The 12,475-nt window shown below is 46.2% G+C and overlaps 1 protein-coding gene across 1 annotated transcript in view; it reads right to left on the bottom strand.

Annotated features, from left to right (window-relative positions):
• The window catches only part of PLB1 (phospholipase B1), a 202,450-nt gene that overhangs the window by 88,005 nt on the left and 101,970 nt on the right, over nt 1–12,475 (bottom strand). Inside the window, exons 23-25 of the mRNA XM_040347863.1 lie at nt 9,486–9,557; nt 9,342–9,407; nt 4,823–4,883 (exon numbers count right to left, since the gene is read on the bottom strand). Coding sequence (XP_040203797.1) covers nt 4,823–4,883; nt 9,342–9,407; nt 9,486–9,557 — 199 coding nt within the window. The remainder of the gene's footprint in view (nt 1–4,822; nt 4,884–9,341; nt 9,408–9,485; nt 9,558–12,475) is intronic.

Below are 12,475 nucleotides of genomic sequence, written 5' to 3' on the forward strand. Positions count from 1 at the left end.
CGTCTGTCAGTCGGGGTCTCCAAACTACGGCCCCTCCAGCTGTTGTGGAACTACAAGTCCCAGGAGGCGTTGTGAAACTCTGACATTCACAGGCATGATGGGAATTGTAGTTCCTGAACGACTGGCGGGCCGCAGTTTGGAGACCCCCTGAAAGTGTCACTAATCCCCCCCCCCCATCATAAAAAACAATGAATAAATGGCGTATTCCGTGCTGTTCATCAGTGGCGATGCGTCCATAAAGGGCGCCCCCTCTCTCCTGTCACCCCTTGTAATGGAATGACCCGGGACACCCAGAGACTTTGTGAGGATGGGGGATACTCCTGTGTCAGTGTCACTGATAACTCTTGGGTCTGAGTCCACCCTGTGCCCTTTGGGCATGGGGTGGCAAGTGAATCATAATTCATGTATTAAATGAGATAGGACATCACTGGTAGTTCGTATTGCAGGATTTTGAGATACTGCAGGATGTTGGCCCAACCAGTCAATAGTGACTCATTCTATGATTAGCCCTGACTAGTGACATGCTAATTGAGTCAGGGCCTGGAAGACATTCCATTGTCCTTGTGTAAAGGTGTTAACCCAGGTCTGCTCCCAGAACTCTAATTATACATGCTAAATACTGTTTATGTGTGATAACACTGTCTAAAGCCTAGTGATGCTCAGAGGTGTGAATAGGTGTCAAGCTGTATGCGGAGACGAAACGTCTGCCTAGGGAACTCAGTGTGTGAAGGTGTTTTGTTTGTTATGCTGTTAATTAAGGAATATCTAGTAATTAGCCTTAGTGTGTGATTAGGGGGGTGGAGATTTCTTATTGTTGCTTTAATGCCTTGTACTGTATAAAAAGCTGAGAAGAAACCATTAAAGTATCTTTACATTTGAAACCAGAAGCACAGAGCTGTGTGTCTCGTGTCTGGGGGGAATTCTTATGGATCAGGTCCTGTCGGTTGGAGTGTCGATAAGCTGTCGTGACTGGGATGGAAGGTCGTAAACGGTGGTGACTGTTACACCCCTCTATTACCAATAGATAGATTCATGTGTAGCTAGGGGGTAGCGCTACGCAAGCAAATCAGTGGTCTCTCTGCAGAGGTCCAGCACACGGAGTCAGACTCAGCTCTTCAGACAGCAGGGAGTATGGGTGGGATCACCTACTGAGCCCCAATTTAACTTTTAGTTTACGTCACCGAAATACATTTTAGTTTCAGCAAAACAAAAGCCTCACTTTATTACAGCTGACTACATTTATAAAGCAGCAGCGTCAGCCCGAGTAAAAAGCCCGTCCTCTGCCAGTGTGCTGCAGACATGAACCTTTTTGTTTTCTGTGTGGAAGCAGTGGTCTCTCTGTAAAGCTATGAGTCTGACTCAATATGGAGTGTATCAGACCCAGGGACAGGCTTCCACCTGATTGGCTGAAAGGACAGGCAATCTTATTGGATGCCTAGGAGGAGGGGAGGAGAAGAAGAAGAGGACACAGGAGCCAATGCCCACTACCCGAATGTCCACTGCGTGGATGCCCACTGCCCAAATGCAAAGATGCACGAATGCCCAGTACCCGAATGCCTGATGCACGAACGCACGCTGCCCAAATGTCCACTGCATGGATGCCCCCTGCCTGGATGCCCGCTGCCTGAACGCATGTTGCCAGAATGACTGCTGCACGAATGTATGCTGCCTGCTGCCCGAATGTCTGCTGCACGAACGCACGCTGCCTGAATGTCCACCGCGTGGATGCCCCCTGCCCGTAGGCCAAATGCACGGATGCCCGCTGCATGGATGCCCCCTGCCCAGATGCCCGTTGCCTGAACGCACGAATGCCCGCTGCCCAAATGCACGCTGCCTGAATGTCCACTGTGTGGATGCACCCTGCCCGGATGCCCGCTGCACAAATGTACGTTGCACGAATGCCTGCTGCACGGATGCACACTGCCTGAATGCATGAATGCCCGCTGCCCCAATGCCTGCTGCACGGATGCCCGCTGCCTGAATGCCTGCTGCACGAACGCACGCTGCCCGAATGTCCACTGCATGGATGCCCCCTGCCTGGATGCCCGCTGCCTGGACGCACGCTGCCCAGTGCCCACTGCCTGAATGCCCACTACCCGAATGCCTGCTGCATGAACGCATGCTGCCTGAATGCATGAATGCCCGCTGCCCTAATGCCTGCTGCACGGATGCCCGCTGCCTGAATGCCTGCTGCCTGAATGCCTGCTGCACGAACGCACGCTGCCCGTATGTCCACTGCATGGATGCCCCCTGCCCGGATGCCCCCTGCCTGGATGCCCGCTGCCTGGACGCACGCTGCCCAGTGCCCACTGCCTGAATGCCCACTACCCGAATGCCTGCTGCATGAACGCATGCTGCCTGAATGCCTGCTGCATCGATGCTCGCTGCCCGAATGCCCCCTGCCCGGATGCCCAAATTGCCCAAATGCACGCTGCCTGAATGCCCGCTGCAAGGATGCCCACTGCATGGATGCCCACTGCCCGGATGCCTGCTGCCTGAACGCATGCTGCCCAAATGCCTGCTGCACGAATGCACACCACCCACATGGGGTAAGTGCCAGACTGGGGAGGGGGGGGGTGGTTGAGGTGCTGCTGGGGGGATTGGGGGTGGTTGTCTGCTCCCCCCCCAAAAAAAACACCAGCTACCACTGCTCAGACCTCTGCAGAGAGACCACTGCTTCCACACAGAGTGCAAGCATGTTGGCAGGATCAGGTGTTTCTACTTGTAGAACTTAATCTGAAGGTTGAGGAGGGTTTTCAGGGGGTTACAGATAAATGTTGCCCTCTGTATGTAACCTGAGGTGGAGATGAGAAAAGAGGCCTCTGACCTCTGACCCCCGACTCTCAGACTGAAGTGTCAGAAGAGATGGATGATGGATACATTATATCCGTTACAGGAAAGGGTCAGGAACCCCCGAGTGGGGCCCCTTAACCAGCTTCAGGCATGGGCCCTCCTGGAGCAGAGAACTGGGGGGGGGGGGGGGGTTGTGCTTCCGCAAATTGAGAAGCGGGGGGGGGGCCTTTACGAAGAAATAAAGAAAAATATACATAAAAAAGGGGGGGGGTTTCCATCTGGGGCCCTGGAGACCTCTGGGCCCTTTAATAATAAAAAAAAAAAAATATGTATATATATATATATATATATATACACAAATTATTATTTTTTTTTAATAAAAAGAAATGACAAAAAAGGGGGGTTGCCATCCGGGACCTCTGGGCCCTTTAATAAAAAAAATAAACCTCTGGGCCCTTTAATAAAAAAAAATAAAAAAATATATATAAAAAATAAATAAATAAATAAACATTTATAAAAAATAAAAATAAAATAAAAAAAAGGGGGTTGCCATCCAGGGCCCTGGGGACCTCTGGGCCCTTTAATAATAATAATAAAAAAATATATATATATATATATAATTAGTGCTGTCAGTTAAACGCGTTATTAACGGCGTTAACACAAACCCATTTTAACGCCGTCAATTTTTTTATCGCGCGATTAACGAGGTTCACCCTTTAAAACATTTTTTTTTTGTCAGCACGTACCTCTTAACCCTTTCACGCCGACGGGACGCATATATGCGTCCTCGGCGTTCGGGGGTTATACCGGGATGATGATACGCAGCCGCAGGCATCATCCCGGTACCGTTGTTTAGAGCGGGCGATCGGCTATCCAAACACAACAACCGATGAGGCTAAAAGCCGCTCGGTTGTTATGCCGGAGGAGCGGGAGGGGACATCCCCCCCCCCTCCCGCCGCCTTTCGCCGCTCTGACCGGGCCTCCCGTCCCACCAGGAGACCCGATCCTCCATCCGCCGCCTTCTGTGTCCAGGTTGGAGACTGACACTAAGCCGTAAACGGCTTTGATTCAGTCTCCGCATTGAAACCACGGAAGCGGCGTCATGACGTCACTTCCGGTTTTCTCGGCTGCCAATGGCGCCGGATTTAAAAAAGTACACAGTATTCAGAATCGCCGTTTTCCTTTGAAGTGCAAAGGAGGGATTGGACCCCGATCCCTCCATAAAGAGTACCTGTCACCACCTATTGCTGTCACAAGGGATGTTTACATTCCTTGTGACAGCAATAAAAGTGATCAGAATGTAAAAAAAAAAAAAAAACACAATTTAATATTATAAAAAAAAAAAATAAGAAAACAAAAAAAAAAATGTTTTAAAGGGTGAACCTCCTTAATCGCGCGATTAATCGTGAGTTAACTATGACATTAATGCGATTAATCGCGATTAGAAATTTTAATCGCTTGACAGCACTAATATATATATATAACATATATATATATAAAACATATATAAAAAAAAAAGGGGGGGGTTTGCCACATGGGGACCTCTGAGCCATTTAATAAAAAAAAATATATGTATAAAAAAAGAAAAAAAAAGAAATAAAATAATATAAAAAAATATATATTTTTTATTATAAAAAAAGGGGGGTTGCCATCCGGGGGCCCTGGGGACCTCTGGGCCCCTTAATAATAATAATAATAATAAATATATATATATATATATATATATATATATATATATATATATAAATAAAATAAATTCAAAAAATAAAAAAAAATATATAAAAAATGAATAAAAAAAAAAAGGGGGGTTGCCATCTGGGGCACTGTGGGCCTCCAGGCCCCTGGAAACCTCCGGAACCAAAAAAAAAAATTTTTTTTTAAAGGGGGTTGCTATCCGGGCCCCTGGGGACCTCCGGAACCAAAAAAAAAATTTTTTTTTTAAAGGGGGTTGCCATCCGGGCCCCTTACAGGTGTACTGCCTGTACCCCCCTGATGGTGGCCCTGAGTAGTTGTGACAATGAAGTATTACCGGAGGCGGGGTCCACTGGAGATTTGGATCGGTCTGTACATTGCACCTGGCTGCCGAACACCTAGAAAGAAAAATACATCCCTGAAATTATCATCCAATCAACACATTCCATGTCCATCATCACAGAAGGTGTGCAAAGCCTAAAAAATAAATAGCCGGATTCACGTACGCCGGCGTAACTTTGTGCGGGCGCAGCGTCATTTACGTTACGCCGCCGCAAGTTAAAGAGGCAAGTGCAGTATTCACAAAGCACTTGCTCCGTAAGTTGCGGCGGCGTAGCGTAAATGTGCCGGCGTAAGCGCGCCTAATTCAAATTGTGAAGAGGTGGGCGTGTTTTATGTAAAAAAAACATGACCCAACATAAATGACGTTTTTAACGAACGGCGCATGCGCCGTCCGTGGACGTATCCCAGTGCGCATGCTCCAAATTACGCCACAAAGACTCATTGCTTTCGACGTGTACGTAAATTACGCCCAGCCCCATTCACGGACGACTTACGCAAACGACGTAAACATTTAAAAATTCGACGCGGTTCCGACGTCCATACTTAACATTGGCTGCGCCATCTTTTTGGTGGTTTATCTTTACGCCTGAAAACGCCTTATGTAAACGGCGTATCTTTACTGCGACGGGCAAGCGTACGTTCTTGAATCGGCGTATCTCGGTTATTTGCATATTCAACGCGTAAATCAATGGAAGCGCCCCTTGCGGCCAGCGTAAATATGCGCCCAGGTTTCGACGGCGTAGGAAACTTACGTCGGTCGGATGAAGCCAAATTTCAGGCGTATCTTGTATTAAGAATCAGGCGCATAGATACGACGGCGCATCCGTGCACTTACGCGGTGTATCAGTAGACACGTCGGCGTAAGTGCTTTAAGAATCCGGGCCAATTTGTCTCACCGTGGACTGATGATCAGCAAGGGTTTTGGAGATACTTTTATAACCCTTTCCAGCTTTAAGCAAGTCAACAATTCTTAACCAGAGGTCTTCTGAGAGCTCTTTTGTGCGAGGCATCATTCACATCAGGCAATGCTTCTTGTGAAAAGCAAACCCAGAACTGGTGTGTGTTTTTTATAGGGCAGCTGTAACCAACACCTCCAATCTCATCTCATCGATTGGACTCCAGTTGGCTGACACCTCACTCCAATTAGCTCTTGGAGATGTCATTAGTCTAAGGGTTCACATACTTTTTCCACCTGCACTGTGAATGTTTACATGGGCCTAGATTCAAGAAGCAATTGCGTCTGCGTAACCATAGTTACGCAGCGCAATTGCTTACTTGCGCCGGCGTTACGAATGCTCCTGATTCAGGAACCTCGTTACGCCGACGGCAGCCTAAGAAATGACTGGCATAAGTCGCATCGTAGGCTGCATTCTTACGTTGGCCGCTAGGGTGCATTCCCGTTGTGGTCAGCGTATAGTATGCAAATTGCATACTAACACCGATTCACAACCCTACGCGAGCCCTGCGTACGCAGTTTACGTCGTTTGCGTACGTCGGGTTTCGCGTAAGGCTGCACATGCTAAAAGCAGGGGCAGCCAATGCTAAGTATACCCGTCGTTCCCATGTCGCGATGCGTAAGTGAATCGTGAATGGCGCTGGACGCCATTCACGTTCACTTTGAAGCAAATGATGTCCTTGCGACGTCATTTACCGCAATGCACGTCGGTAAAGTTTCCCGACGGAGCATGCGCACTACGCTCGGCGCGGGAACGCGCCTAATTTAAATGATCCACGCCCCCTATGGGATCATTTAAATTGCGCGCGCTAACGCCGGGCAGTTTTCCGGTGCGCACACGCAATTTACGAAGCTATTGCTCCGTGAATCGTGCGTGGCGCAGGAAATTTACGGAGGCTCAGCGGCAAAACTGTGCGCTGCGCCTTCGTAAAAAAGGGGCAAAGCTACCTGAATCTGGGCCTCGGTGTGTTCAATAAAAACATGGTAACATTAAATTCTTTGTGTGTTATCAGTGTAAGCCGACTGTGATTGTTTTTTACATTAGGCTCTAATGTTAAAGCACACAGGGAGATTAGGGTGTGCCTAGGCACATCCGGCACACCTTGTGTGCATGCCTATGTTGGCTACATTGAGAGCTGTGAATAGCTACAGCCATCAGTGACCTGTTATTCCAGTGAACGGGCCGTAAGCCGGTACCTACCCTCTGAGACTTTCCTTGCCCGAAGCCGGCACCTACCCTCTGAGACTTTCCTTGCCCGAAGCCGGCACCTACCCTCTGAGACTTTCCTTGCCCGAAGCCGTAACCTGCCCTCTGAGACTTTCCTTGCCCGAAGCCGGCACCTACCCTCTGAGACTTTCCTTCCCGAAGCCGACACCTACCCTCTGAGACTTTCCTTGCCCGAAGCCGGCACCTACCCTCTGAGACTTTCCTTGCCCATAGCCGGAACCTACCCTCTGAGACTTTCCTTGCCCGAAGCCGACACCTACCCTCTGAGACTTTCCTTGCCCGAAGCCGGAACCTACCCTCTGAGACTTTCCTTGCCCGAAGCCGGGACCTACCCTCTGAGACTTTCCTTGCCCGAAGCCGGCACCTACCCTCTGAGACTTTCCTTGCCAGAAGCCGGAACCTACCCTCTGAGACTTTCCTTGCCCGAAGCCGGAACCTACCCTCTGAGACTTTCCTTGCCCGAAGCCGGCACCTACCCTCTGAGACTTTCCTTGCCCGAAGCCGTAACCTGCCCTCTGAGACTTTCCTTGCCCGAAGCTGGCACCTACCCTCTGAGACTTTCCTTGCCCAAAGCCAGCACCTACCCTCTGAGACTTTCCTTGCCCGAAGCCGGAACCTACCCTCTGAGACTTTCCTTGCCTGAAGATGGCACCTACCCTCTGAGACTTTCCTTGCCCGAAGCCGGAACCTACCCTCTGAGACTTTCCTTGCCCGAAGCCGGCACCTACCCTCTGAGACTTTCCTTGCCCGAAGCCGGCACCTACCCTCTGAGACTTTCCTTGCCCGAAGCCGGAACCTACCCTCTGAGACTTTCCTTGCCCGAAGCCGGAACCTACCCTCTGAGACTTTCCTTGCCCGAAGCCGGCACCTACCCTCTGAGACTTTCCTTGCCCGAAGCCGGAACCTACCCTTTGAGACTTTCCTTGCCCGAAGCCGGAAACCTACCCTCTGAGACTTTCCTTGCCCAAAGCCGGAACCTACCCTCTGAGACTTTAATTTCCCGAAGCCGGCACCTACCCTCTGAGACTTTCCTTGCCCGAAGCCGGCACCTACCCTCTGAGACTTTCCTTGCCCGAAGCCGGCACCTACCCTCTGAGACTTTCCTTGCCCGAAGCCGACACCTACCCTCTGAGACTTTCCTTGCCCGAAGCCGTAACCTGCCCTCTGAGACTTTCCTTGCCCGAAGCCGGCACCTACCCTCTGAGACTTTCCTTCCCGAAGCCGACACCTACCCTCTGAGACTTTCCTTGCCCGAAGCCGGAACCTACCCTCTGAGACTTTCCTTGCCCGAAGCCGGAACCTACCCTTTGAGACTTTCCTTGCCCAAAGCCGGAACCTACCCTCTGAGACTTTAATTTCCCGAAGCCGGCACCTACCCTCTGAGACTTTCCTTGCCCGAAGCCGGTACCTACCCTACTGAGACTTTACTTACTGCTAGTGTATCTTATTTTGTAGTGTATTTTATGTGCGGCCCATGACCATTCCTTTTCTTCCAATGTGGTCCAGGAAGGTGAAAAGGTCGCACACTCCGGCTCTATAGCAGTGGGTAGTCCCCCCAGCCAACCAAATACCCCGCCAGCGCTTGCTCAATCAATCGCCGCTCCCCTCCTGTAGATTGATCGCCGCATCGCTCATCTATCGCCTGCCAGGCCCCCCCGCCAGCCCTGCACTTACCCCATCAAGGTCATGGCTTCGGGCAGCATCCCCCTTGCGTCCCCTCCCGAGTCCTGGCGGCCGCTTCCCCTCTTAGGACTCGCGGCCAATGGGGTCTCAAGACCCGCTTCCTGATTGGCCGGGAGGAGAATCAGGAAAACATTTGCTAATGTCACAAAACTGGACGGGCTCGGGGCGTAGTGCTTTGCGCCCAGAGCCCACCCTTTTTTTAAGCCAATTAGAGCCTCAAACCCCCATTAGAATCCATGCGCCCGGTGCCCTGCATATAGATTAGAGGGCCGAACGTACGTATAGGGGGGTGGCGCCCAGTGCGCCCTGCAATATTGTCCGCCACTGGGAGGAGGAAACTAGAGAAGCCATGGGGAAAATCTTTTTTTTACCCCTGTTTTTAGGGGTCGTGCGCATGGATAAGGGGGCGGCGCCCCCGCTCCCCTAATGGCGCAGCCGCCACTGCTCTATAGCATGCCGTTGCACAAATCGAAATCCTTTCTTTTGATGAACCTGGAAGCACAAAACACTTCCCATACATTGTATACTTGATTCCTGAAAATGTATTTAGAAAGGTGGAATGATAATTCTGCGTTCTTCTCTTACGGGGGATGGGGAAGTGCTTCCCATTGGACGATGTAAAATAATAATCATTAGTGGAGTACTCACCGGATCGGGAGTGATGGTCGGATAGACGTAGTTGCTGTTCTTTGCGGTCTTCACATAGGGGTCACTCTAGAGGAGAAGACACAATGTATGAACCGGGAATTATCTATTCTACATTTTACAAACGTCAGCAATTCTGTTTCCTACCTGCGGGGGGCAGAACACATCGATGCTTTCATTAAGTTGCGGCTTGTTGGTCTTCTGGCCGACCGCCTCAAACTGGGAGAAGAAAATAAATATATTAGAAGAAGAAGAGCATTCAGACTGCAGAAGAGAAAATGTTACAAAGTTACATAGAAGGTGAGGATGAAAAAAGACACAAGCCCCTCTCCCCTGTGTGTGATGAGATGTCAGTGTTACATTGTATATCTCTGTATGTTGTGGTGGTTCATGTGATTATCTGATAGTTTCTTGAAACCATCGATGCCCCTCCCCCGCTGAGACCACCGCCTGTGGAAGGGAATTCCACATCCTTACTGTTTTTCGTACTGTCCTGTCTGATCAATGTTTATAAACAATGTTACTTTGTATCTCTCCATCTCCTGTCTGATCAATGTTTATAAACAATGTTACTTTGTATCTCTCTCTCTCCCGTCTGATCAATGTTTATAAACAATGTTACTTTGTATCTCTCTATCTCCCGTCTGATCAATGTTTATAAACAATGTTACTTTGTATCTCTCCATCTCCTGTCTGATCAATGTTTATAAACAATGTTACTTTGTATCTCTCTATCTCCCGTCTGATCAATGTTTATAAACAATGTTACTTTGTATCTCTCTATCTCCTGTCTGATCAATGTTTATAAACAATGTTACTTTGTATCTCTCTATCTCCCGTCTGATCAATGTTTATAAACAATGTTACTTTGTATCTCTCTCTCCTGTCTGATCAATGTTTATAAACAATGTTACTTTGTATCTCTCTATCTCCCGTCTGATCAATGTTTATAAACAATGTTACTTTGTATCTCTCTATCTCCCGTCTGATCAATGTATATAAACAATGTTACTTTGTATCTCTCTATCTCCCGTCTGATCAATGTTTATAAACAATGTTACTTTGTATCTCTCTATCTCCCGTCTGATCAATGTTTATAAACAATGTTACTTTGTATCTCTCTATCTCCTGTCTGATCAATGTTTATAAACAATGTTACTTTGTATCTCTCTATCTCCCGTCTGATCAATGTTTATAAACAATGTTACTTTGTATCTCTCTATCTTCCGTCTGATCAATGTTTATAAACAATGTTACTTTGTATCTCTCCATCTCCTGTCTGATCAATGTTTATAAACAATGTTACTTTGTATCTCTCTATCTCCCGTCTGATCAATGTTTATAAACAATGTTACTTTGTATCTCTATCTCCTGTCTGATCAATGTTTATAAACAATGTTACTTTGTATCTCTATCTCCTGTCTGATCAATGTTTATAAACAATGTTACTTTGTATCTCTCTCCATCTCCCGTCTGATCAATGTTTATAAACAATGTTACTTTGTATCTCTCTATCTCCCGTCTGATAAATGTTTATAAACAATGTTACTTTGTATCTCTCTATCTCCCGTCTGATCAATGTTTATAAACAATGTTACTTTGTATCTCTCTCCATCTCCCGTCTGATCAATGTTTATAAACAATGTTACTTTGTATCTCTCTATCTCCCGTCTGATCAATGTTTATAAACAATGTTACTTTGTATCTCTCTATCTCCCGTCTGATCAATGTATATAAACAATGTTACTTTGTATCTCTCTATCTCCCGTCTGATCAATGTTTATAAACAATGTTACTTTGTATCTCTCTATCTCCCGCCTGATCAATGTTTATAAACAATGTTACTTTGTATCTCTCTATCTCCCGTCTGATCAATGTTTATAAACAATGTTACTTTGTATCTCTATCTCCTGTCTGATCAATGTTTATAAACAATGTTACTTTGTATCTCTCTATCTCCTGTCTGATCAATGTTTATAAACAATGTTACTTTGTATCTCTATCTCCTGTCTGATCAATGTTTATAAACAATGTTACTTTGTATCTCTCTATCTCCCGTCTGATCAATGTTTATAAACAATGTTACTTTGTATCTCTCTATCTCCTGTCTGATCAATGTTTATAAACAATGTTACTTTGTATCTCTCTATCTCCTGTCTGATCAATGTTTATAAACAATGTTACTTTGTATCTCTCTATCTCCCGCCTGATCAATGTTTATAAACAATGTTACTTTGTATCTCTCTATCTCCTGTCTGATCAATGTTTATAAACAATGTTACTTTGTATCTCTCTATCTCCCGTCTGATCAATGTTTATAAACAATGTTACTTTGTATCTCTATCTCCCGTCTGATCAATGTTTATAAACAATGTTACTTTGTATCTCTCTATCTCCTGTCTGATCAATGTTTATAAACAATGTTACTTTGTATCTCTCTATCTCCCGTCTGATCAATGTTTATAAACAATGTTACTTTGTATCTCTCTATCTCCCGCCTGATCAATGTTTATAAACAATGTTACTTTGTATCTCTCTATCTCCTGTCTGATCAATGTTTATAAACAATGTTACTTTGTATCTCTCTATCTCCTGTCTGATCAATGTTTATAAACAATGTTACTTTGTATCTCTCTATCTCCCGTCTGATCAATGTTTATAAACAATGTTACTTTGTATCTCTATCTCCTGTCTGATCAATGTTTATAAACAATGTTACTTTGTATCTCTCTATCTCCTGTCTGATCAATGTTTATAAACAATGTTACTTTGTATCTCTCTATCTCCCGTCTGATCAATGTTTATAAACAATGTTACTTTGTATCTCTATCTCCCGTCTGATCAATGTTTATAAACAATGTTACTTTGTATCTCTCTATCTCCTGTCTGATCAATGTTTATAAACAATGTTACTTTGTATCTCTCTATCTCCCGTCTGATCAATGTTTATAAACAATGTTACTTTGTATCTCTCTATCTCCCGTCTGATCAATGTTTATAAACAATGTTACTTTGTATCTCTATCTCCCGTCTGATCAATGTTTATAAACAATGTTACTTTGTATCTCTCTCTCTCTCGTCTGATCAATGTTTATAAACAATGTTACTTTGTATCTCTCTATCTCCCGTCTGATCAA

The sequence above is a fragment of the Rana temporaria genome, chromosome 4 (genome assembly GCF_905171775.1).
Source record: "Rana temporaria chromosome 4, aRanTem1.1, whole genome shotgun sequence".
Classification (NCBI taxonomy): domain Eukaryota; kingdom Metazoa; phylum Chordata; class Amphibia; order Anura; family Ranidae; genus Rana; species Rana temporaria.